Source organism: Rhea pennata, chromosome 1 (genome assembly GCF_028389875.1).
Source record: "Rhea pennata isolate bPtePen1 chromosome 1, bPtePen1.pri, whole genome shotgun sequence".
NCBI classification, from domain to species: domain Eukaryota; kingdom Metazoa; phylum Chordata; class Aves; order Rheiformes; family Rheidae; genus Rhea; species Rhea pennata.
This window is the reverse complement of record NC_084663.1, coordinates 193,800,744-193,828,619: the sequence shown is the minus strand read 5'-3', so window position 1 is coordinate 193,828,619 and position 27,876 is coordinate 193,800,744. Positions and strand designations below refer to the sequence as shown.

Sequence of the window (27,876 nt, the reverse complement as noted above, 5' to 3'; positions counted from 1 at the left end):
TCCAAGATACAGGGGAGTTAAAGCACATTTTTCCCATTACAGCATGTTCTCTACTGCTGGGAGTGAAACAGTTTCTTGTTACAGGGCATTTCTATTTTATTAACACCAGGAGATGCAATTAGATGGGATGTGAACTGAAATTCACTGATCAAGAAACCCCTAACACAGAACATGTTCCTACTCCCTGAAAGGAAGTCAACGTATAAATTCATCTTAACTTCACCAGGAGAAGTATCCTACTGTAATTATTCAGCCACATGTTCAAATACCTACTGTCTGAATACAGACTAGTAAGGGTTAAATACTGCTCTCCTTCCTGCTACCGCATTACCTATGTGTCTCTTTTGTAAGTGGCAAGGTAAATGAAAATGCCAGGAAAACATTTATTTCGTTCAACTCAATAACTAAAGCTTGGCAGAATAATTTGCTGTCCCTTGAACAATCCCTTTAACAAAAGGCATTGTCATAAATAGCTCGCGCTGGGAACAGGGAACATTGCTGCTGCTATTGTTTGTACCAGTTAACAAAGAGGGGCTCAAGCCGCTAGCTGACTCCAAATCTTCTTTGCAGGTGTTCAAATTTGACAGTTTAGTTTGACCTACAGTGCAGACAGGCTCCATCGAACTTCACCAAGAGTTTGGTTTTTTAACTCTTAAAAAAACAGAACATTTAGATTTTAATTCCATGCTTATTTTCAGCTCCAATGATTTTTTCAGGTAAATGCTATTGTTTTCAATCAGTCAAAATCTTACAAATAACAACAGGAATCTTTCTCAGAAAAGATATAAGTAAAGCTGACAAGTATTGACTCTTTATGAAAATTTAGATTGTAGTACTTTACTGAAATGTTCTGGTCTCATACTTCTGCACATTGATCTATTTTGGCTGATGTAGTTCTTTAAAAACAATGCCTTCATTTCTCTTTCAAAAGTAGGAGCTACACTTCCCAGTGTCATAAAATTATTCTGCCCTTAATATCTTCTTTTCTTCCTATATGTAAAAATGTTTTCATTTGAGATATTAAGTAGGAAGAGGAGCAAATTTATCTTTAATTTATACTGGTATTTGATGAAATTGTTACACAAAGTTTCTGAAATGAAAGACTATCTTAATGCTTTATTTAATAATAAGTGTTAAATGTCCACTGAGATCGCAAAAGGAACTTATGAGTAATGGAGGATGCATATGTAATAAAAAATACCCTAAGGACTTGTTAGTGTAACATTTCCTTTGCAATATGATTCAAAGAAAGGCCAAGAATGAACCTGTTTGTTGCATGGCAAAAAGAACCTTTTTTGTTTTTCAGGGGCTGCAGCCATGGAAGAGGTCACCTGCCCTTTAACATCCCTAGACAAATGGATTTACTATTCCCTAAAGACTCGTTCGTCTTTGTCACAAAATTAAGAGCTCCTGCCCCAAACCAGCAAGCTTTGCAAAGTAGTTTCCTGTATCATAATCTCCAGATCATTACAAGTGTGAGGAAGAGCTGCTCTGGAGATTACCGGTGCCGTCTGCAGACACAGTGTCACCACTGGCTGATGCCAATACTGAGCCAGTGGGGGCTGTGCAGCCCAGACCTCGGAGGATTCCTGCCCATCTGAAGGCAGGGACAGGAAATGAGCACAAAATGCCACGCTTGCTTTTCTTTTCTTCCCTGAAAATGTGTGTTCTTGCCTGGAGAAGCCAATGAAGTACTGCATAAAAGTTAACTAAACGCCGTGACTCCTCTCAGCAGGCTTCAGCCTTCCTCCATGCCTTCAACGCAGGAGTAAACCAAGGCGCCAGGCGATCCGTCTCAGTGCCTCCATGATTCGCGTGCAGAATTTCCATTGACATCACTGGGGACTTCCGCCATGGGCCGGAGGGCAATTGATGGCCCCAAGTGCTCCAAATGTCTTCCTGCTTTTGATTAAAAGGAATACGCATCATGTTTCCTAACAGAGTTTTGTTTTCATAATGAGTGTGGAGGCTTTTCCTGATTCCCTTTGATTTTATTCTTCTTTCTTCTTAATGGCCATAAGGGGATACTTTTGTTGCTTCAAAACCAGAATCTGGTGCAGGTTCTCCCAGCTTGGAGTGGGCAGAGCCCGGCCCACTGTAATGCGGGCCCCAGGGTATGCCAAAGATGCAGAGTCCTGCCCCCAAAATAAGAGCAGACCTCATCTTTTTCTTCCTCTTTTCCTCCCATCACATCTTTATCTATTGCCAGTAGCTACAGATACATTTCCCCCCAGTTCCTTCCTGGGGGGAGGTAAATGCCAGCCTTCCTGGCTGGGAGCATGTCTAGGATTGCCTCACCTCCCACCGGCAGTCTTCTGAGTCAGCTGCAGGGATGAAATTTCTCTGCTCTTTGGGACTTCTTCACCACACAGTTTTATGTTTGGAAAGGTCTAGGCATAAAAGGAACATCCTGGTGATCCAGACCTTTTAAAGATGATGGTAAGAAAAGAGTGAAGTATGACGCTGCCTTCCAACAGACTGTTCTGATTTGATCAGTCTTGAAAACCATGTCAGAGCTGCACATTCAGTTCCATCAGTATTTGGAATGGAAAAATCTAAGTGAATTGACCTTGTTTTTTGAGTTTTTGTTTGTTTTTTACTTCAGCGCTGCTGGCAAGGGTACAAGATAAAAGACAGAGAGCCAGAATATTTGCATATGGTAAAGGTCGCTTTAAAAGTCATTTTAATTGTTTTTTTTTCTATGCCTGGAGCTAATGACTATGTGCTAGTTTGACTGTGTTCCTTACAATAGCTCTCGCTTACAATCAGCTTGAAATCACAGAAAGCATTCATGAAATCACAAAATCCATGAAGGCTACTTGCTATATTGTTGAAGAACATAAATAGCAGCTTTTTATTAAGCTGGTTGGAAGCCAGATACAAACTTGATAAGAGACTTAACACAAGCAATATTATGTCTGGTATCAGTAACCAGTCTAGGTTATTTATGGGGCTTGCACAAACAACTAAATTAGCCAACACCAAAATGCCAGATTCAGAAAAGATGAGGAGATTCTTTATTTGCGCACTCCTGGCTACTGTTTTTGGTTTTGTTCAGTTTTTCTTTTTCTGTTTGATTGATTTTTTTTTTAATAATCCAGCTATAGTACTCACATAAACAGAGAAGAAAAGTCTTTGCAGGAAAGTTTTCAAGCCTCCTTGAAATCTCTAGAAGTTTTTCCTCTAAAGGTCCTCCAAAATACGTACTTACATTCAGCTTATCATCAAGATTTCACAGGCAAAAAGAGCCTAAACAGTTTCCTCATATTCACGTAAAACCTTTTCCCCAAGTATATAAACAGGACCAAATTCTTTACTATAATACACACTGTATACTTTACTAAAGGTAATGGTCCGATTGCCGAATTCTCCTTTCCTTATACTGATTCAACCTGTTTAACTGCACTAATCCTGTCTATATCGGTAGGGTTGTTCAAGTTAATTCAAGGAGAGCCTTACTCACTGAGAATAGATTTTATCTCACTTCTACACCTACAAAATTGACATATCTGTCTGAGTTAGGTGTCCAACCTGCTCATGTAGTTACTGGAAAGAAAAGGGGAATTCTAGTGTGTGATTCAGCTGACCTGTTTGAGACATCTGTTTTAGGATGATAAGAATCATGCTCTAGAAAAGATGCTTATTCAACCTGCTACATGTGGATGTCTGTGTTGGCAAGGAAAGTAATCCCTTTCTGCATGTCTGGAAGTACAATAAAAAATGAATTCCGCAAGAAGGGCTTTTCCACCTTTTCTCTTCTTAGCCTATAATACTCTTCTAGTCCAAACGCTTTCTAAACTGTGAAGAAGGATTCAAGATTTAAGTTAATAAGCCCAGAAATCTGGGAGAAATAAAAAGAAAAAGGAGGACAATATTTTATGTCTGGAGCCCATTCAAACACAAAGCATTGCTAGCATAACTGTACAGTAATTTCTAGGCAGAATGTGCTTGTTTTTCTTAGAGGGAAGTTATACTATGCCATCAACTATGTAAATCCATAACACGTTTAAAACATGCTTACTGTTCTTAAGGAAAAATATTCTTACCCATGTTAGCCAGGAAATTCACGTCAGAACAATTACTATGTTGAGCAAGTTATTTCTAAAAAGGCTAATGGGCATTAGAAACACTTTTCCAGCTATGACCCTCCTCTTGTTGATTCGTCTTGGAAACGTACTTCTCTTTCAGTGGTAGTGAGCAGCCTCAGGGAGAAAGCAGGACCTCAGCGAGGTTAGTGCACGGCGTCGGAGGCTTCCCCACGGCCCCGCTGCACGGCACGCCGCAGCGCGCAGCCTGGGTACGCTCAGTGGCATTACTCACGACTACAGCAATTACAGGTGATTTATGTCAGCGAATGCTAGAGGGCTCTGCTCTGTAACAGGAACTTCGTTAGACACTAAAAATGTGTCCACATACTTGATACAGCTGTAGCATAGTTTAATTTCAATTAGTTTCCTTTTCATAACAGAAGTGCTATCATATTATTGACTCTGACGGCATTAGCCAAAAACGTACTACTCATATGTTAGTATTGTGCCAAAAGCAAAGACAAAATGAAAAGCATGAGAAAAGGAGAGTTCTTTAGGCCTCAGCAGGTTCTTCCATTAGTAAGTTATTTCTGAATAAAAAGAAGAAGATAAAAAGAACAATAAGAAAATCTCCTTTTCTGCTAGACCTCGGGGTGTTTTGTCTTGCTACTTTTTTCATCTGCTGAATTATTTTGACTTTGAAGCTTCTGATCTTAAAGACAAAGCCTCTCAGGGAGCTCTTTTGATGCCCTACTCTGTTCTGTGACAGAGTACCTTTAGGGTTATATGAGAGTCAATCTATTCAAGTTAAATGTTAAATCCATGTCAGTTCTGGGGCCGGATCCAGCTATCTGTCAACAACTGGACCTCCCAAGGAGAAGCCACATGCTCAGCCCTTGCAGAGGCAATTCTGGTGTTTGAAAACACACTCAAAAACCCAAGTGTTTTGTCATGTCAAAGGCTTATATTCTGAAGCATTTGCTAATACTAAAGCCCTTCATTTTGGACTGCTCAACTTGAGACAAATCTCAGGACAAATACCCACAATTAGTGGACATATCTGAGACTGCAGGGACAACTGAACTACAAGTATGGTTCTCAAGACCTGTACTATGACAAAAATCTTCTTTAGTAACCCCTCTCTGATTTGTCTCCACTGACTTCAATCATCTCCAAAGCAAGACACCTAACCTGAGCTTGTTCTCTAAAGTCAGTGATGAGACATATGTACCTGAAGGTACCTTTTTCTCTCTGGTAAGCCTTGAAAGAGTATAGATAACTGGCTTAGCCTAGAGATCTGATTTTAAGACAGAAGACTTTGAATGGTTCTTGACTGGAGTGCCAGCTAGTGTCTCACTTTGCAAGGTAGAGTAATCAGATGGTCAGCACATATGCACATGGGGAGTGCAAGGAGAGACAGGAAAAGGGACAAAGTGGACTGAGGAATGAGCTAATACCCTAGAGCTAGATACAATTTCACATGGAGAAAAATTCTTTATTGTGATAGAATTAAAATACAGTCTTGTATAGCCTAATGTTATCTTTATATACAAGAAGCAGCAACATGTGAACTTGAATCAAAGTTCATTTAAATTCCTGCAAAGATATAACCTTAATATATAAATGTAATTGGATTTATTGGCTTCTCTCTATTCTACCATGGGAACAGGTGATAAGAGACTAAGAAAAAAGAGTCAATGACAATAAAGAATGAAGAGAACTGCACATTTTTGAGGAAGAAAGAAAATAAACGAGCTCCAGCAAGTGGAAAAGAGTGTCTTGGAGCTACCAGAACAAAGGCAGATAGAAAGACAAGCCTACAGCACTGTCCCTGGGGAAATCTGTGTAGGCTTCAAAATAGCCTACTGATAATTTGGCCTTTCTTAAATGTCTTTGTTCTGTAATGATCTCTTTTCAAGCAGAAAATTCCCCACATCATACTCCAATGTATGCAGTGAGTATTCATTACAAATCTTTCCATTTAACTACCAGGCTGCAATTGTGTAACACGCCAAAGATCAGAGCAGTTTTCTATCGGAGACTGTGAAGGAATTGGCAAAGAAGCTTTGCTGTATTTCAGATTTTTCCCATGGCTCATGGTGGAAGTCAGGACATCAGTTTTCTTAGAGCAAAGTCCAAGGCTCTTGAGAGAATTCATTTCCCTCGCTTGATGCCTCAATTCCTGAGCTGTGTGTGGCCAAGCGTTCCTGCTGCACACGCAGTGCACTCGCTCCCCTGTGCAACTCAGTAGTGACCTCTCCAGCTGAAAGCCGGGTGGTGTCTTGACTAGCTCCTGAAAGAGATGTCATCAGCCTGCCTGTTCTTGATCACTCAATCACAGGACTTCAAAAATGCCTTAAGTAACACTGGGCACATGGGATGTGCAGTCTCCCTCTCATTGTCTTACATCTTATTTTTGTTCAGAAAAGCTTGTCTTCTGCCATAAGATATTCTTATTACTGAATCAAATAACTTAATGGGTTTATTGTTTTTATCCACTTCATATTCAGTGACACTCCAATTACAGAAATTAATAACATTTTTAAAACAATAAATGATGACTTCCTGTACAAACAATATCAACTTTCCCAATTTGAATTCTGTTTGTAAATAGCAATTATTTGTTCTCATCTGCTGCATGTTAAGACATGGGAAACAGGCACCTTGGTGATCCACATGGAGCTAATATGGGAAATTGACTGACACAACGTCCTGCCACAGGAAACAACAAAAAACTAGGAGTGACCTAAATTTTACAAATGTTTATTTCCCAAGCACACAGAAATCCATTTAAAATAAAATTAAAATCAAGAAAGATGATCTTAAAAGAAGCTTCTTTTATCCCTATCTCATCCCCCAACTTAAGCCAGATATTTGAACTTCATGCATGTTTTCAGTTGAAATGTTAACATTTGGTTTAACATGTTAACAATGATTTATATTAAGAGAGTCAAGTGTTTTTCTTTTTGAGTTTACAAGTGCCAATGCTATACTGATCAAAAGAGGTGATAAGCGCCCCTTTTTTGTGCTCAGAATTTTGTTTCTTTTCAATTTACTCATCATTTCTTTGCAAAATTGCAAATTTTTGTAAGATCAATACATCTTCTCAAAATTTAGGATAAATGGACTGACACTTTCAACAGGCATTGCATGAGCAGTTACCTTGCAGTCTCCCTCATTACCAGCAGGTTGTCAGGCTGTCAAACTCATATATGTGCTTACTAGGACATGACCTACTGTTAAGTGTTACAAAATTGACTTTCAATCAAAAGAATTGTCAAATTCAGAAAATTAAGATGACAAAGATGCCTGAATATGATACAAGACTGTTCCTTAAACATTTTATTTATTTATTTATTTTGCAAGTAAGAAGGGAGCAAAGCTTGATCTAATTTCTATATTCAAAAGTGATACCAACATTTAATGTCTGAAGGTCCTTGAAAATCAACATAACTAGGACACTTAGACACTCTGCTCTACCGGATTTGTTTTTTGGGGGAAAGGGTGGGGGGGGGTGAGCAAAGACATACTGGTTCTCCCATGACAAGTTTCTCTTCCATTATGCAAATCCATTAGGCAGATAATCCTGACTCATAGTTCTGATTTAGGTTGTCTTTCATATGCAAGGAAACTGTACACAACTCAGGAAGCAGTGAAGGGTTAGAAAGATTGTGTCTTCTGTTTGTTAGGATCCATGAAAATTAACATCTCAAGACAGAAAGAGACCGAGAGAACATGAAGGAATCCCATATATTATAAAGCCATTTTAGCACAGAGATTCTCAGGCAGGGTCACAGTCATCCTTGCTCTTCTGATGTTGTAAATGGAGAGGACTGTGGGTAGATTTTCGTCAGAGACGGGGTCCAAGGTAGGAGGCTCGAGGAAGTGGTCCCACAATGGGAAATGTGAAAAAAAATCATACTAGAAATGTATAAGTTTTGCTAGGCAGTGGGAAATATTGGTCACTAAATGAATAACCTACTTTCATTATGCTTTCATGCGTGTATCTGTAGTTAGATATCCGGGGAATTAGAACAGCAAGGGTCACATAGGTAAATAGCTGGGTGAGAAAAAATATTCTGCGCTATGTTTCCAATGCAAAAAAGCAGGATGAACAGCATGAATTCTTCAATAATTCTCAGTAAGGCGACACACACTAACAGAGAGCAGTATCTTATTTTCCTATCACTATAGTGAGATGTCCACTTTGTTCTGCTTTTTCACAGCACCAGTCCCGCATTTCATGTCACCAAATGAAAACAAAGGCTAATTCACTCTAACGTGAACTCATTAGAAGCAGCAGACACACAATTTGGAAAAATTCCAGTTGCATACTCTTCGTAATCCAGACTTCCAAAATCTGTGAATCATGATACCTTACAGTAATCTACTAACTTTTTACTGTAAAATCAAGAAAGATTAAGATACAAAGTTAAATGCAAAACCTAGCGGGTTTATAATTTCTTCTTTTATTATTATTTCAGTTGATTTAAATTGTTCTGAGAAGTGTCTGATTAATATCTTGGAAGAAAACAGGATCAGCAGACAACCTCTATTATAGTTTAACTGACCTAATTCCAGCATTTCCCACATATTGCACAACCTTGCTTGCACACAAGGCTGTGCTTAGCTTGATTCCACTTACTCGAGATTTTTACAATATGTGTAACAGGAACTGCAGAGTACAGTTTTGAATGAAACTAATATGCAAATGTTGAATTTCTTCAGGATAAGAAAACTCTGTCATCTGGAAAGAAGTATCATCATTCTTCAACTGTCTAGAAAACTGCAACCATATAGTGACAGTTTAAAGCAGATATTGTGCCAGATACATGGTTTTCATCAATCAGTATTCGATTCTGCAAAAAAAATGACTTCTGTAATACCCGTTTCACAGATTCACTTCCAGTCTACTTCCTCGTGAAGATATAGTTACTCAGATGGACTGTTTGGATTTGGTCTTTTTCTTTTCTTGTTTTTTATTATTATTATTATTTATAACAGATAAAACACTAGCATTTGTTCTTGCAATTTGTGAGAGAGCAGAATTGATATACAGATTGGTAAATTTTCATGAAAATTTTGCAAGGTTGAAAACATTCAAAATCCTGTATTTCACCATAGCTGAAGTGCAAGAAGCATTAAAAAATGTAATCTTACCATTAATAAATACATAGACTGAAGATTCCTTCTTCTTTTTCACAGCACTTGTTGGATATTTGCAGCTATAGTTTCCAGTGTCACTTGCTTGAGTTCTGCTCAAGGTCAGACTACTACAAGACTGCTTCCCATTCCTTCCACAGGCATATTTAATTACTTTCAGCCTTTTGCTATCCTTACTTAGAGTTTCAGGCAAAGACCATGAATGAACCATTTCCCCCCTGCAAATACAGATAAGGAAGCAGAAACAATTATGTTGGTCTGCAATTATATAGCTCAGTTCCCAAGCTTTCTTTTTTATTATATCAGGCTATTTCTGGGGTTCTCTTTTATCTTGTTTTCCAAAAACAACAACAGAAACAACAAAGAACTATTAAACAATTACCATTGAAGTTCACTCCCCACCTTTCCCCACAATGTAAGTTTTTTTTTTCTAATTACAGTTACAAAAAAAATGAAAGTGTCAGGTGTATAAAGTCCCAGCCAAACTATCAGAAGCCAACTCAGCTGGTTACCTGCATGTGAGGTTTAAAGTCTGGCCTGCTTGAATGACGTGCTGTGTGCCATTTATACTCAGTTCAGGAACTTTTAATTTTGATCCCAAACTAGATCCTAGAAAAGCAAGGAAGAAAATCATTAATAATTGTAAATTAGCTCCCAGCATTTAATCCACTCACATTCATAATGTTACACTGGAAGAGGACAGCAAAGAAAAGAAGCACACATACTCTTTCTATGAGCAAAATTGGGCTCTCCTGACTCAGGACTTGCATCCCCTTATATGAGAATCAGGAAAGAAAGGAGAAACGAAAACCATGCACGTTTTGGTCAGTGACTTTGCTCTCAAATTGTTCCACCGACTGTACCATGAAATAAGCTCTGGACTTCACGAATACACCTCTAACCATGTGAGTGTGGTTCTCCTGACCCATCACAGCCTCCAACACTGCTGGCTGCATTTCGTTAGGAAACACCACCATGACAACCCCTTGAAGGGGAAGAACAGAAGTTGGCTCCTCCCATGGCAAGATCCTTGTTTTCACCTCTGAGATACTAAACTCTCACTCAAACAATGCTCTGCAAAGTTGGAACTGCTTTGGAAAGAGTGAACAGGGATTTGCAGATCTACCCTTCTTGACTGAAGGTTACAGAGCTACAACCTACAATCCCTCATTAGGTGAAAGCTTCCTCATGATAAGGCAGTGTCAAAAGGCTACTGGCAGCTCTAAGATAAATGAGGGGAACAAAGAGAACTCCAGAGCAGACCTGAGCAAGCAAGCCTGCAAACATGGCCCTTATCACAGCCAGAGCATTCTGGTATGGTGGATGAAACCCTGGGTGCCCAGAGGCTTAGTACAGCAAGAGGTGGCTTAGGACACATATAAACACCGAGGCACACTTTTCAAAGGCTATGTAAAGGTAATTTTTAGGACCCTTACAAACAGAAGGCAAGAGGATCTCAGGACATTCCCTTCCCTTGCATTGAGCCAGCAAGTGCTGGAAAGGCATAACATTTTATCTCTACCCAGTAATAGACTACAGACACAAAAGTTCTCATGTCAAGCAGACAGAAACACATGCCTTACAGAAGAAACAATCCTTGATCCTATTGCCCTCACACTGACAGCAAAGTATTCCAAAAGCTAGGAACATAACAAGCAAATATTTTGAAGCAGTTCAAGTTGAAAACCAGTTTAAGTCTAAATCTAGATGTGAGTGCAGTCTGTGAAGATTTCAGTGGTAGAAGAGAAGAGGTGAGAGTACCCCAGACCACTTTACTCCAAGAGAAAGTATTTCATTGTCAACGTATGACAGAAGCAGCATCATATAAAAAACTGTACTGTGTATTTTCCACTCGAACACAGTCAAGTATAATTTCAGTTCATCTATTTTAGGCCATTCTAAGAGCTCCCTACCACAGCTGAATACAAACAGCTATATGCATCAAACACAGTACAAATAAGTGAGCCTTATTTGGATGCTGTGAATAACCCACTGGAAATGCCAATCTCTTTCATTGACTATAGAAGGAACTTTTGAAGACCAGCTCTGGCTAAGATAGGTAACTAAATTTTGACAGTATAAACTCTCCTGAGCCAATTAGCTGCTCTAAATTCAGAAGCTTTCACTCAGCAGTGTACATAACTTCAGATTAGAGGCTGGATATTGAAAGTTTGTTCTGAGATGTGGACTTGAACTCCTTCAATCTGAGAAAGGCCTAGAAGTCAAGCACTTTTGGAGAAACACACTAAAGTACAAAGATCTTATGCAAAAGGTAAGGAGTAAGAAGATACTGTCCTCAGATTTTTTTTTTTTTTTTTAATAAAGAGTCCTCTGTGCTCCATTTTCCATTAAGTATTTCCTAAGGATTCCCTAAAACATAGGTGGAGCCAAGCAGCCAAGTTGCCTATATCACCCTCTGGGAGTACCTGGCACAATCAATGGAGAGAAGTAAATATCTAATTATGTCTCCTAAACTGCTTGCTGATGCTTCTTGGCTTCCATTTCTTTCCCTTAACAATATAGCGACATACAGTGTAGGGGTTGATTTTAACTAAATAACTTTTAACATCTGAAGTAGTTTCATTTTTCTGCTTATCTCTGTATATTTCTCATTAAAGCTACAGATCTAGAGGCATTCCTGCATATGCATACATTCATTCCTGTTTAAAAGAACATTTAAAGGATCCACTTAAACATATACTAAAAATATAGCTCACTTGAATAGGTTTTAAGCAAGTGCATGACAAGTTTTCTGAATAAAGAAGTGCTCTAAACTATGCTACAAATATTTTCAGAAATTTGAATGGTAATACAACACAAATACACAAATTTCCCATGTGATTCGTCTAGACAGTCACACTGCTAACTGGAAACAAACATAATTCTACCATCTGTTAAGAGGGGGAAAAAATAGCAAATCTTTGAAGAAATAGTTTGTTATGTGGAATCTTGTGATTACACATTTTTCTCACCTACCAACTAAGAATCTAAATCCTGAAATGCTGAGGTTTCCAAGTGGTGCACTGTGCTATTATGGGATAGTCTCCCATGGATGCTTACGGTCTATGAGTATATTGATTTTCAGTTGTGAAATAATATTCCTAAAGCTAAATAATGAGAATTTGATATAAGCTGTTACAAGAGTTCAGCTCTGCTACCATGAAGAGAAATCCAGACACTTTGGTTGAGAGGGCTTCAGGTTGAACAATCTGCAGTTTCATAAAAGTACCATGTTCCTGCATGTCATTCGCATCTCTTATCATCCTAGAATTGGAGGTTCAGGTGTTCTCCCAAGACAATGTTTCTACTCAGCTTTAACAAACTTGTTTCTTACAGAAGGTGGGGACGGTGTCTGCAAGCTCCCCTGAACTCCTCCTCTCTTCAGGCTCTAGGAAACTTGAAAGCTCACAACGGTATTTCTTGACTGTTTAATATGTAGGAAAAAACTATCAGTAGGGCCTGTGAGAGGAGCCAGTGAGGATCAAAGCCCAGTGGCTACAGCCAGCCAGGCAGGTTGGTCAAAGAACGAGTCTGGTGGAGGTGATGCAATCACAGATGAGTTGCCTGGGGAGAGCGGCAGAGCAGCTCCCCAGAGCGGACAGCAACGGGGGGCAGCAGATCTGCAGTGACACATCCTGACGCAGCCCCCAAAATGCCACTGCACGCTCTCTGGGGTCCATGGCCGTGAGCTCGTGATCAAAGGCGAGGAGGCAGAAGGCAGCTCCCAGCAGTGCAGCATGCACTCAAGCCTGACCCAGGCCGAGACTGAGCACCACCCTGGGAATGAGGTTTGCTGTAGTTTTCAAAGTCTGCCAAATGTTAAGGGCAAGAAAGCATTATAAATACAGTAAAATTTTCTCTTGGTAATTCTAAGATTGTGTAATCGGAGATGTCCATGTGAAAGTCTCAAGGCCTATCGTAAATTAAGGGTACAAAATAAGATAGTCTGGAAACGTGCATGTCAAAAGAACTGCCTTGGTGTCACTAAAATCAAATGAAAAAAAAAACAAAAGACCTTCTCACTCCATCCTGTGGACAAAAAAGAAGCTCAGATGTCTGGGAACATATTCAGGCTTTTGCCTATTTATGTATATTACATGTATCTAAAAGACACAGCTGTATTTGTAAATATTGTGGGTGGGATCTTAAGCAGTGCTCAGTGCTGATCCAACTGTGCTCCCACTGACGTAAGCCAGACCTTCACCATTGATTTCAAGTACGTTTTAGGCATTTAACCCCAAATAGTCAATCATATCAACCACCATCAGTGCATTTGGCAGGACATAGCAGGTTTGCTGTAGAGTCATCGATTTAGTTTTCCACCTACAAAACATGAAGTAAAAAAATTGTATTTCTGGCCAATATTGTTGTATTTGCAAGGATTCAGGACAATGCTTTTACCAGTGAAATGCTAAGTGTGAAGAAAAATAGCTTTATTTGTCATCTTATCTATTCATGGGTCATCAGCTTTCTTAAGTTTCTAAATGCTACAAAACTGATGCAGGGTACAAATGCAATGAAGTTTGACATGTTTACCAGAAAAGAAAAAGAAGGAGAATAGCAGGGAAATTCCTACTGTCAATATTTAGAAGAGGGTTATGCCTTCTGTGTACCTCCTCTGGGCATTTTACTTGACGCTGTCTTTTCTGCAGGGTCATGGCTCAACAGGACACATTCACTTATCATTATGCCTGTCACTAAGCGACCATCAGCAACCTACCCTCACACTGACCTACATTGGGGAGTGCAGACTTCTTTTCATGTGACAACAAGAGAACTAATTAATCCTGATAACTGAAGAATCTCCTCCCATAGGGAAAGGGGTGATTTTTTTCTGCATATTCTATTTGTTTTGGAAAGCTTATTAGATACATCTAAAAGTCACTCAATAAGGTTACTTAATTAATGAGCAAGCATCAATTTAGGTTAGCCAGTCTGCCTAAAATGAGGGAGAGAGAAACTCTTTTTTAACGAAGCAGAGGATAGAATCCATGAAATATTTAATGTAGTAAATACCTCTGTCGTTTTCAAAGGAACAAAAGAATAAACTTTCTTCAAATATTTTCTACCTTTCTAAAAGGGCAATGTTTTTCTTGAGTGATATATTCTGAGAGAATTTTGAATTACCTGTTAAGCTAAAGATGGACTACATGTAGCTAAATAAATAAATAAACAAAATCAGTTAACATGGATTATTTTTACCAATATGATACGAGATTTACAGGGCCTGTGTGCACTCCTAGTTCTACTGGCATCTGAATAACCATATACATGTGATCAGTTTTCCACTGATTTTAGCTAAATCTAGATTTCATCAAAAATGATAGATCTGTTCAATTCATAACTGGGACCATATTCTGGATTATTATCTCCATTCTGCTCTTTACAGCTTCTATTTCTTTACATTCCCTTGTATCCACTTTGTATCTCTGTTACCTTTGATTAAAGAAAGTCAATCCACAAGCTAGCTCTGTGTCTTAAAAAAAAACCCAGTAATTATGTTCACAGATTTCCTTGAAATTAACAGGTTTAGTGGCCTTTTATTTTTAACATCTCCTTTTCCATAGTTTAAGACTGAGTGACTATCTTTCAACCACTCCAGTTATCCTGAACATGTTGACTAATCTTTTTCACCTGCACAATGAGAGGTTAAGGAGAACGATCAGTTTATCTTTGCAACTTCAGTGTATACAAAGAATCTGACCTTGTGGGTTTAAAGTGCCATCTGTGGGCAATAAAGTTATCCGTCACGTAGTAATTGTTTCAGTCACTGTCGGATTTGCACGTGCTTTAAGCCTTGTTAAACATAACCTACTCTTTGTGTTTTCTACCATCAAATATCACTTCCTCCAGATTTAAACGTGTTCAGCAAAAAAATATATTTTGTATAGGTCAATCCTGACCTGGGAGAAGAGTGTGTTTGATTTCTTAATAGGTTCTTCACCTCTCTGTGCTCCCTAAAATGTGGGTCACTCATTTCAAATGTGGCCTAGGACTTTATTCTTGCTGTTGAGCACTTCCTAACAAGTCCTCCCGTTGGAAAGACTAGGAATATCCACATGAGTGCAGCTAATAAGCCAATGCAGAATCTAGCCAAAATGTTTGGTAGTCATTCAGCGGGTTGAACTTCAGTGTGTCTTCAGAGACAGCAATGAGCTGACTGTGATCTGTAGCACCTTAACTCAAACATCACCACCAGTTAATCTAGTACAGTGCATATTGCTTTACTCCATTTTGTTAGGAAATCTGGGATATCAGCAGTTACTTTTTATATCAAAGTTCTTCCTGGCAATCTGTTATATCATCATATTTTCTAAAGAAACTTCAAGTCTCTCTGTGGAAAAATACAATTTATTTTTGTCTAAAAACAGTTACAGTACTTATTCATGACTCCCATTTCTTCATTATGCTAAATTATTCTTTCTCCTAGAAAGGAACTTGAGGGGAGTTCTGAAGAATCACTAAAGCTTTGATTTACGTCTAATCACAGGGAGAAAAATTGACCAGTGGGCTGTCTTGAGTTTAATCAATGCTGAAATTGCCAGCCAGTGTCAATACCTGCATCTATAAGAGAAGAAAAGCTTTTAGGTAGTTGGCTCAAAATTTCTAAGTAGCAACTAGAAAATTCTGATTTTTCCTGACCGAAGGGTGAAAGGTTGACCTGTTCCTGCCACAGCACTAGAGGATAGGGGGAGATGTGACAACTTTGGATAACAAAGCTTTCTGCCTGCTGGTGGACTAGGAAGAGCGGCTAAGAGGAGAAGCTTCTCTTCCCTTTCCATGGCAGCAGTAAAGGCCATCTCCTGTTTGTCACCTGAGTTTCTGGTGCTCAGATGAATGCAAAGCAAGCGGTGTGGTCATGTCCCTGCACCCAAAGGCTAGCTGCCACAAGCTCTGTCTCCATTGCCTGTCCTTAGAAACAGCCCCCAAGAAAGACATTCAGGGCCAAACCATGAGCCATCCTGACTTGATAAAGGGCTCCAAATCCTACTACCAGATCTTTCAGATGCCATATGGGCCCCCAGACTAAAGGAAACCTCATAGTCCTTAGCACATTTAATTTCACAGCGCTTCTGTGAAGTAGATCCCAGTATCTGAAGTTCGCAGAAAAGAAGCTAAGACAACATATCTGTGCAGGAACAAGGGAGCACACCCATGTCCCAGGCTAACACACAAAATCTTCCAGCTGAATAAGCTCATGGTCTAAAGCAACAAAATTAACTGTTATTTTGGTCCAAACAGAACTTTGCAGGGCAATAAAGGCCTATAGGTTATTGCAAGGGTTAACAGACATAGGTCCTTGGACTGTAAGGTAGCTTTGTCCTTATTTCCTGTTTGCTCTGGTGCAAAGATAGGCACTGTGGGTGCTGATACAGAGCCAACGAACAGCCAACATGCTCAGGGTAGAGGAAATGGTTCAAATATCTCCCTCCTTAATGGCGTTATTACTTGTATAAGCCTCTGTGGTGACTGAAATGTGATCTCATTTGCTTGCAAGACCAGGGAAATTCTTAGAAAGTATTTGCTTACAAAATATACATTACCACACAAAAATTGCCATTCACAGGTTTGTCCTTTTCAAGTCTAGAAGGGACATGCTGATTATCTAGTCTGCTGTTCTGCATAACTCATGCCATAAAGCTCATCCAATGATTTCTGTATCAAATGTTTAACTGATTCATCTCAGCTGCAATTTAAGAAATTAAAGTCCCCTAGGATGTAACAGTCAGCCAAGAAAACAGGTGAGTTAATGGATGAGGAAGCAGAACTGATGTATGGGGCAGATTTAGCTCAGTTGTTTAGAGCATGATGCTGCTAATGCCAAGGTCACAGATTCAATCCCCGCATGGGCTATGCTGAGAGTTGGACTAGATGATCTCCAGGTGTCCCTCTCAACTTTACCATTCTATGGTTCTGCATCCTAATAGTGTCTGAAAAGCATAAGGTTTATCATTGTAGATTAGAAGAATCCTGCACAGACTAAAGTGCCTTAACCCTGACTCTGTGCCTCAGAATTGAAAAGCAGTCAGCAGGGCAAAAGTTACTGCCCAAGGAAGGTCTGCACAGGCCCAGGAAGATGTATATGTCTGTTATTTGAGCTTCCCCTTTCAGCTCTGGACTTCAGAGTAAGTGATAAGGGTTTTATTTACTATGCGTATGCATCTACTTCGTGTATATACATAGACACAAGATTAGATGCTATAGAGGCAAAACATAACACTAGCTAGCTAAAAATAGAAGAATTCTGATAGCCGTTCACTAGCACATCTGAGCAGCACACACTACAATGTGGCCAATAGCTGCAAATATAAATGAGTATGCATTTCTGCAATATTTGCCACTCAACTGCCAAATATTTTACTAATTTTTGCCCTAGCCAAGTAAAGCTGTGCTTACAGAAGCTTATGGTAAAGCCATTTTGTTCAAGAGCACCAAGTTTTTCTTGTTGATGTCTAGAAATTTAACAAGCTGAAATCACAGTCAATTATTTGAAATAAATCTGGCCTCAGTTACCATCAAATGAAAGTATCACTATTTCCTGTCACAGCCTGGCAGCTGAGAAAACCACAAAGACACCAAGGCCATGCAGTTCTGCATTCTGTGCTTGGGTCATACCTACTTGAAGGACCTTGCTTCACCTGCTCATCCAGACTTTGTAGTCTGCCCATCTGAAAGTCACCAAGTGATTTGGGGGCATGGGGATAGGTACTTTACATAATTCCAAATAAAAATAGATTTCAAAATTAAACCTTCATGATGCCTGAGGGGGGAAAAAAAGAAAACAAGAATCTGAGGTTTTTTTCTATCCATCCAATTTTAAGAATGCCACTGTCCACAGTGGCAAAGATGCTCATTTCATTAGTTATGTAAGAAGGAAGGAATTACAGAAAAGAAGTAAAATCAGCCAGACACAACCTTCCCCCCTCCCCCAGAGTATACGGCATTGAAAATGAGAATCTCTATGTACAGTCTAACTTCTCCATCATGAACTCTCATCTGACCATCACTTTGATAAACCAGAACAAGGGGGAAAAAATCCACACATATACAGTGCACATTGAGAAAAACAAGAGAAATATCACTGTTGTGTCAACCTTAGTCTGGTCTTCGCTCTTAACAGAAATAAATGAACAGCTTGAAAAACAGGTCATTCTGCTGAAACTGTTCTCAGCAAGGATCAATAACAGAACAGCCAGGCTTCAGAGGTACTTTCAAAGGCTACATTCAACATAGATGATCGCTGCTCACTTGTCCCATCCAGTACAATGTGCCCATCTTGACCCCTCCAGAGAGTCCCTGTATGAGGGCCTTGGGGACAGCAGACCCTGCCCCATCCATTGCAACACAAGAAGCAGTCATCACTCCATCATGTGCCTGCCGAAAAGTGATCCTGCGTGACCAGCCACTGAAATTCTCCCAGGAGTACAGTTTTATCCCTCTGTGTAAAAGTAAGACTGTGTTGATTACCTTATCATAAGTAGCACTATCCATGTTACACTCATTGAGAAAACAGATTTTATCAGTCACTGACATGTATCATCACTTATTGCACCTCTGTTTGAATGACAGATGACAGATAATCATTACATCAGTATTATTATTTTGAGGAGAGTTTACTCCATTAGCTAGACAGTAGTAATGTGTTAATATGGTATAAAGACAAAGCAAGTACATTAAAACTAGGCATAAAAATCATTTAAAAATCCTATATAGACAAAAGAGAAATTTTCTTGAGCAAATTCAATTTCTTCATCAACTTAATATTTAAGATTTTTTATAGATTCCCTTGCAGGACAAATTAAGCAATGTAGTGGGATTGAACTGGAAGATTATTTCCTACAGGTGTCTAAGCAGATGAACTGCCTAACTGCCAGCAACCTGCCAGCTGGAACTTGCTAGCTTACCCAACAGCACAGGTCTACCAAATCTATTTGGGGCTGTACCCTTCATTAAGCTGTGCACACAGAAACAAAACAAAACTGAAAAAAGAAAGAAAGAAAGAAAGAAAATCTAATGTAAAGTTGCAGGATTTTCCTGTTGCTCAATGCTGCTAACTATTATCTCCAATGCTCCATCATTACAGCTGAACTGTCCTGAAACATTCCAAGAAAAAAAGGAAAAAGCTGGGAATCTACTTTCATCCACCTTCCTTTAACTTATGAAAGAGAGCTATAAACAATAACCCTAGGTTCCAAACAAGAGAAAATACCTAACACGGTATAACATTTTAAAATAGAGAGCTGAGCAGAAATGAGTTCATATAGAGGATGCCCCTTGTTTCCTGTAAGCCTATCTTTTCCCATGATTTAAATTTCACTAATAAAGAAAACTAAGACAAGAAAGTGTCTGGCTGAGGTCTGTCACTAGCTGGGGACTGCTCGCTGCTCTGGGCCCCGCGTTCAGGAGTGCTCTCGAAGGGCAGCCTGGTGATGCAGGCTCCTACCTTCTTCTTTGCAACATCTTCTCCTTTGCCTCAAGCTGGTAGGTCGGGCTGACCTTAAGCACTTGCCTGAAACAGGCCACTAACTCTTTTTGGTTTGCTGCCTGTGTGAACCAGCAGCGGTCTACAACATTAAATCAGCTGAGGTGAGGACAGCACTAATTGGGGCCTGTTTCAGAAGGTCAGATTGTGTTTGGTTTTATGACATGCAAAAAATACAGTCTGATTAATGGCCCAAGAGACTAATCTCACTTTACATTTAAATGACAGCTGAAGTACAAAGTCTATGGTAGGTAGCTTTCATATGCAGAAAGCTTCTAATAAGTATGACTACGCTCAATTTATATTGGCAAACTCATTAGTACTTATACTGATAAACAGATGAGGACTAATGTTAACTACAGCACTGCATGAAACAGAGAAAGGTAGATCTTCATCCCAAACTTTTAAAAGAAGAAAATTCTATATAATATGTAATATAGTGGGACTACATTGCATTACTTCATATCCATTTGACATAAACATCAAGAAAGTCTAAATTTTAGCAGGCACTAATTTTAGTTTCCTTAACCCTCAAACCCACAATTTCTTAATGACTAGTAGTAGGTTTTACATTCTATTTCTTCTCTGGAGAATTTTATCAGATAACTGCTTCCTGCAGGGTTTCTTGAACCTCCCCAGGAGATCAAATGTTGGACACTGCTGGGGACATGACACTGAGCTAAATAGAGCCCTTGTGTGATCCAGGATGGCAGCTCCCATGTTTCTGTTACCGTTAGCCCAGAGTGATCCTGATGAGAGGTCTTCCACGGAGAAATGACAATGAGAACAAAAGGAATTAATTCCTACATTCCATGGAAGAAAAGAATCCCACAGGAAGGACGCTTAAGTGAACTATGTGAAATTGTGAAATTCCTCTCATGAAGCGCCCTTACACTCATCCTTCCCAGCTCCCCCACGCACCAAGCAGGGGGTCCTGTTCCCAGAGCACAGGCTTCCCAAGGGAACCTTGAAGAGTGGAGACATCTGCTCACGCGTCCTGGGCCTCTACAAGGGCCCAGTGCCCTGTCTGCTCCACCCCCACTTCCATGGATGTTGTAGAAAGCATGTCACCACATTAGCGCAGCATCTTCCACCCACTAAACTCTTAGAAACAGCTTCCTTCTAACCACTTCCTCACCCTTCCTTGTTCTAACAGGCAAGAACAACTCATTTCAAATGAAATTAATGGTTGCGAATATGTCAATATGGTACACGAGCTCCAAAAGAGGGAAAATGATTTAAAAGGAATCATATTTAAGAATACTTAGTACCAGGTATCAATGAATAATTAAAGATGTAGAAAGATACTGGAATCATGCAAATGCAAATCAGCATCATTATCATAATGCTGGATTGTACCTCTGTTATAGAGGTGCTTGCCAGGGTAACTCAATATTGTTGATATGGACAGATTGATTTTGGTAACAAAAAATGATGGAATTTGATGGAAAAAATCAGCAGAGACAGTAAAATTATGTCAGCATGAATGTGAATCTTTTGCTTCTCCATTGACACAAAAAAATCTGAGAGAGAAGATGAACAAATTAGATAACTTTCACAAGAATCTATAATGATCTTGAATAATATGGATCTGTCATTAGCAAAATAATCCTTTTCTTCATCATTCGAGTGACGTATTCCATTCGCCATGCCACAAAAAAACCCTCCCAGATACATGATTCAGTACAGAAGAAAAGAATGAACCAGTCACCCACACTCCCAGTTCAAGTTTCTCCATACATCCCAATGGCTCAACACTTAAGCTTCAGATAAAAGTACCTCTAAAACATGTATTTTCAAACCTTTTTTTAATCCCTCTTGTATTTCTCGTCCAGTTATGGTTTTGCTTTGTTGCAGCATGAACACATTGTACCAGTTAAATGGGAGCAATGCTGTGCCACACTTGGCTTTGGGCACTAAAGCCAATATTTTCACCTTTCAGACTGGACTGTTCTTGCAGGATATCTAACTTTTCCTTTTAATCACACATTTATATAGTGCTAACCTCAAACTGCAGAGGAATGAAATTGAATTTCTACATCTTGGTAGGAGAAAACTGTGCGGGCACCTTTGTGACAATCACTAAACCAATTTTAAGATGAACAGTTCCCACATGGTGGATTAAGAAATCAAGTCATTCCTCCTAGGAATACCGAGGAAGGTCATTTCTTAGCTAAAGGATATTATATGTAGTAAGGATACATCAGAAGGTTGAACAGAAAGGAGCCTGGTGCTGTTGAACAGAAAGGAGCCTGGTGCTGTCCATAGGTAAAATTCATGCTCTAATTTCCCCACATTCTTACTGTTGTGGGGGAAAGGTGAGATATAAAGATGAAGCAAGTCTGTGAAGGGAGCAGCTTGCTGCACAGAGGTCTCACTCTGGGAGGAGAGATTTGCCTCCAGCAGCAGGCATGATGGTGGTTGCTGGCCATCCTACACCTCATGGCAGAGCTGCCACACACTCCTGCGGAGTCTCACTTTCCATTCCCCTCTGGAGCTGCAACAGGAAGTTTCATCTCCTAACGTGAGCAGATTCAAAGGAACAATTTTGCTGATAAAGCCCCACCACAGCCCCACTGAACATAGATTTCTGAAGCATCGAACCTTAACCCTCATCTGCTGAGTCTCTTCCTTTCCCAATCTCAGCTGGACATGAAAAGTAGCAACTCAATAAACATTGTGCTTGAAGTTTCCAAACCACATTAAAGTGTGAGGACTCAGCAACTGTCCTGAAAATCTGAACAATTTCCTTTTGTCCTATACACCCACACAGTGTGAATGAAGGGCTACTGGTTTAAGTCTTTGAAGCATCTGACAAAAAAATAGGCTCAGCTTGTTTGTTATTGTTTTATTATTGTTCACATGTAAAAAAAAATCATACACACACACAAAAATCCCAAAATCTCCCTAGTGAGAAGATTTTAAGTGTTTTTGATGCTTCTTGATATGATGATTTTTTACCACTGTACAGGTTAGTCCTGATTTCCTCCTATGTAAACTATAAATCTATAATACGCTAGCTCAGTCCAAAGGAATAACTCTACTTTACAGCCACACGTGTGAGAATGAATCCAGCTTCGCTGAGAGCACATGAGCAAGACACCTGCCTGGTAAAACATTGGTAAGTGATATTCCTTAATGATACCAGAAAGTTTGGTACTTAAACGGAATGAAAAATCTGTGTCTAAATCTTCAGCCTTATGTGAATGTAGTTTGGAATTTTTAGGGGACTTCAGTTCCCATAAAGGTCCAGAAAACATGGGAAATCCAGTTTTTCAGTACTCCATGAAGATTTATAGCCCTAATCTCAGGTTGGACCACTGTAACTATGTGACTGTGCAGCTGTCTTAGCTGAGTAAGCAAATCAAATAGAAATTTTATATGTGAAGTTTAATCTGAAGAACACTTCTAGGGAAGTCAAATTAGTCAATGTAAGACATTAACAACAATGCTATTTAGATTCAACTTAGAACTTCACTTTTTCGCAGCTCACCAGGATTTTGAAAAATCAATGATTCACTCAGAATTTTGATGTATCTAGTCCCCACTAGGATAACTCAGATTTATATAGCACTGTCCACCAATAAGGTTGTATTAGATACATTTTCTCACTGCTAATTGTGAGGTATCACTCATGTGTTGATAGCTGAAAATAAAGCTAATTTATGTGTCTCACGTTTCTAGAAATGTGGTTACATTGTCCCTGCTCCAGGCTGTAGAATCTGATCTTTTCAGGGTTTAAACTCAGTCTTTCTCATTCTGAAATGCCATTGATTAAAGAAATTGTCATGCAAAGTCTTGGATTGGGCGATCAAATCCAAATATGGCACCAAAGTTTCATTTTGACCATTATGTATACAGATTTTAGCATAAACGTATGCAGTATAATTTGTGGAATAAATATATACAAGCTATAAAGTAAATGTATTCAAATACTATACAGAACAAATATAAAAATATTGTTCTTTCTCACATCATAGCAGAGAAGCCAAAACACGCATGAGCATAGAAATACCAGAGGGCTGAGGTTCCCAACACTCACATGTCAAAGAAATAGAATTTCCTTAATCTCATTTTGAAACAGAAAGTCTCATGGCTTGCAGTTTCTGTGTTAATTTGGGAACATTTACATTTAGACCTTTACAAAATAAAAGACTTCCTTCTTTCCCTTTCCTGTGAAATTGTCTGCAGTAATTCCTGAACTCCGGACTCTTTCTGTGAATCTACTCCAGCACCTGTTGGTCAATGGAAGCTCAGCAGATGCCCTCCCAGACTAAGCCACAGCAGTGGACCACATGGCAGTTCATCAAGAACACTTGAAAGGGGACACAGACCAGTCTGAGTAAGTTTTAGACAAACAGGCAGTGTAGGAGGGTGAAATGGAAAGAAAAGTATAGCAAGTGTCTATGCGTGGTACAAAACATCCCACCATTTCACCAATAACTTTAAAATGCAAGGTGCAAACACAAATGTGGAAAGTTTTATTGACTCAGAAAAAGCATGATCAATCTATCTAGAATGCCCAGCCAAAGCTGTGCAAGGGATGATTTCCTTTTCAACAAAACATATTGCAGCAAGATGAAAGATTTCAAGAAAGTCCTAATTCTAATTTGAGGCTCAATTTATCATACTTTGGTGGGGGGGGGGGAGGGGGAAGAACTGCCAGCAAAGCCATTGTAAAAGCACTCAGCCAAACTACAACAAAGTACTCTTCCAGCACTTACTGCACCTGAGCCAGTCCCAGGATGTATCGGTGACCTTGCTTGACAGGGGATTGGACTAGATGATCTCCAGAGGTCCATTCCAACCTCAACCATTCTGTGATTTCATGGCGTATCAGTGCCCAGAGAGCCAGGTTTTCCTCTAAGCAAGCTGAGCTTTTCCCAATGGATTTGTTCTAGGGTGTATACATCCTGGGCAGACTCAGAACAGAAGAGTGAACCAGTCTCTCACAGCCCCTGGATTACAGAGTCCGCCTTCTCTTTGGGTACTGGTTCCCATGATTTGCATTAATGGGAAACCTTTCCAACAGCTTGTGCCCCCAAATTCATTACAGGAGCCCATGTGGGAGCGGGACACTGAAGTTCAGGCCAATGCTCTGAAGGAAGCCTGGCAAGATTTGAACCCACATTTCCTGTGCCTAGGGTGGGTGTCCACACCTGTGCTTATTTTATACCGCACATGAGAACCTCTGTGGCAGCTAAATCATGTGGAGAAAATAGCACTTTCTTGAGGAAAAAGAGATACACACACACACACACACACACACACATATATATACACACATATACATGTATATATACATATACATGTGTGTGTATGTGTATATATATATATATATATATATACACATACACACACATATATAAATCGATGAATCAGCACTTCTCGAGCAGGAAAACGTCTCGTCGGAGCGGCCCCGCCCGCTCTCCCCCCGGGCAGCCCCTGGACGCGGCCGCCACCGGCCGGTAACACCGGCAACTGCCGGGCAGCGCCACGCTGCGCCGGGGCCGCTCCCGTGGGCATCGCTCCGCGCTGCGCAGCGCAGGGGCCGCTCCCGTGGACATCGCTCCGCGCTGCGCAGCGCAGGGGCCGCTCCCACGAACATCGCTCCGCTCCGCGCCTTCCCCCCCCTCCTCCCTGGGGCCGCTCCCGCGGGCACCGCTCCGCGCTGCACCGGGGCTCCTCCCACGAGCCCCGCGCCGCGCCGCGCCGCGCCGGGACCGCTCCCGCGGGCACCTCGCTGTGGAGCAGTCCGAGCCCTCGGCCACTTGCAAGGGGAAGCGCCGCAGGTCGGGCGGGCGCAGCCCTGACCGCAGAAGCGCCGCGCTGCGCGGCCACTGGCTTCGGCGCCCGCTCGGGAGACGCTCGGTTTTCCCACTCATCCCGCGGGATTTGCTCTCGCCCCCAGGTCGGCTTGGCCAAGCCGCGCTGTGCACCTGCCCACGGAGGCTGCCGCCGGCCCGGTAGCGCGCACTGCTGCGCCCCACGCGGGACCGGGGAGTCCGCACGCGGAAGGGCCGCGGGGTTGCAGATCTGCCCCTCCAGAGGTCGGTAGCCCTTGGTGGCGAAGAGCCCACGCAGGACTGGCGCCGGGACGGTGCCCGGTGAGGCGCACCCCTGCTCCCCGGTGAGCAGCAATGCCGTGCGGGACCCGGCTCCGCAGCGCACCGGCGCAGCAGGGCAAGCTCCTCTCCCACAGTAAAATAAAACGCGACTAGGAGAAAACAATCTGTGCGCTCCTCTATGCCGGCACCGCGCAGCCTTGCGCGGGCGAGCAGCGCCATCCCGCTCCCCCTGCGGGTCGCACTAGGCAGCTCCGGCGCGGCTGCTCTGAACTCGCAGGCAGCGCCAGCCGATGCCCCGCGGCGCTGCGGTCCTGCCCCGGGCAGGCGCGAGGACCTGCATTTTTGCGAAGAAAAGGGTAACCTTCTTTTTCTGCTTAATGGGTAGAACTGGGAGAGGCTGAGACTGGTAACAAAGCGAGGAAGCAAAAAGCCTTCCCCGGAGCCCAGAGCTGTTTTCTTTCCGTGATGCTGTCGCACCGGTTTGGACAACGCCGGCGCTGGGTCGGGCTCCCGTGGGCGCTTGGCTCCGCGCCCGCGGCGGCACCGCAGCCCGGCAGAGCCCCTGGCGCGCCTCCCTCCAGCCGCCTCCCGGTGCCTGGGGCACGCAACCGGCAGCCCCAGGGTGAAGCCCGCCCGGGAGCCGGCCTTTCCCGACTGCCCGAGGAGCAGGGGGTCGCCGTCGCCCCCTCCCTGCCGAGGGGTCTGGGGAGCCGCCGGCTGCGGAGGGGACGCAGGTGCCCGGCGGCTCCCGCCGAGGAGGGAGCCGATGGGGCCGCGTCGCGGAGAGCCCCGCATGGAGGGCAGGACGGGCAGGGGGCAGCGGGGCCGGGGCCGCGGGGGCGGCAGCCCCGCGGCGGCGCGGGGGCCTTACCTGCGAGCAGCAGGGCGGCTCCCAGCAGCACGGTCCCTGAGAGCGGCTGGCAGCGCATGGTCCTGCCCGCGGCGAGCGCAGGGCTCTTCCCCCGCCGACGGCAGCGAAGCAGAGGCAGAGGCGCCGGCCGGGCTCCGACGGGCTCTCCTCCGTGCCGGGCTCCTCCCGCGGCGGCGGAGATAACGGTGCAGCGCAGCGCGGGACCCGCATCCAGCAGCCCCCGAGCCCTCCCCGCCCGCCCCTGCCCGCGGAAAAGGGAGTGTCCGCAGCCGGCGGCCCTGCCTGCTTCACCTCCCGCCGGCATCACTTGCCAGCCAGCCGCGGCCCCGCTGATTTATAACTTCTCCACCCCTCGCCGCGCACCCCCCCTCCGCGGCCCACATCCTCCACCCTCCGCGGGACGCGTCACGGGACCCCCGCCCGCCCCACGGCAGGCACGGGGCGCTCCCGCAGCCCCCGGCGCCGCGCCGCCTCCCACGCAGCACCCGCCGTGCCCTCCCGCCGGCGCCGGGACTTCCCAGCGCTGCCCGGCACCGGGATGGGGCCCCGGGCTCACCGCCCCGTCGGAGCTGCCTCGGACAGGGCCTGCCGCCACCGTGCTCGGGTGCCCAGACCCAACGTGTTCGCCACAGAAACCTTGGGGATGTCCCATCCTGCCGGGCCGGTCTCCTGCTCCACAAAAAGGCAGTGCTGGCTCCGGTGTCCTGGCACTTGGGCTCGGGGCCAAGTGAGGCCGGGGCTCCAAACTTTTCCCGTGCCATCAGACAGAGCGTTTGGGGCACCTGGCGGCACCCCTTGGACCTGCTGTTCCCCGGGAACAGGCTCCACCAGGTGGTTGGGGTATTTCCCTGCCCTCCCTGCAGAGGGTCAGTGTGGGGTACCCAGCGAGCAGCATCGAGCACTCAGAGCAGTGTAGTGGCAATGCTGGCTAAGGATGTTCCAGGAGTGTGCCTTACCAGCGCTTCAAGTGGCCTTCACTGACCCTGCGATTTCCAGGACCAAGCTGGAAATGTATTCCTCCTCCCTGTGCACTTACCCAATGCTTTCCATGATTGTTTTATTTTGTGAAAGACCAGAGGGACCCAATGACAACAGAACCTGTGCCATGTGTTTCCACTTTCCCCCATTAGCCAGAGACGAGCTACTGGGTGAGGCAGGTCTTTGGTCTGACCCAGTATGGCCCTTCCTATGTTTTTATGTTACGAAATAAATCTGAAGAGTCTCTGCATGAGGCAGGTAAATGTGATCATCCTCATTTTACAA

The 27,876-nt window shown here is 42.6% G+C and overlaps 1 protein-coding gene across 2 annotated transcripts in view; it reads right to left on the bottom strand.

The window, feature by feature from the left end:
* The window catches only part of FLT1 (fms related receptor tyrosine kinase 1), a 116,633-nt gene extending 89,736 nt beyond the window's left edge, over positions 1-26,897 (bottom strand). The window contains exons 1-3 of one of the 2 annotated variants that reach the window (XM_062567171.1): positions 26,614-26,897; positions 9,704-9,800; positions 9,189-9,409 (exon numbers count right to left, since the gene is read on the bottom strand). In XM_062567171.1, coding sequence (XP_062423155.1) covers positions 9,189-9,409; positions 9,704-9,800; positions 26,614-26,671 — 376 coding nt within the window. In that variant the 5' untranslated portion in view covers positions 26,672-26,897. The remainder of the gene's footprint in view (positions 1-9,188; positions 9,410-9,703; positions 9,801-26,613) is intronic. The other variant, XM_062567170.1, reaches the window with a different exon arrangement.
* Between the last annotated feature and the right edge of the window lie 979 nt (positions 26,898-27,876).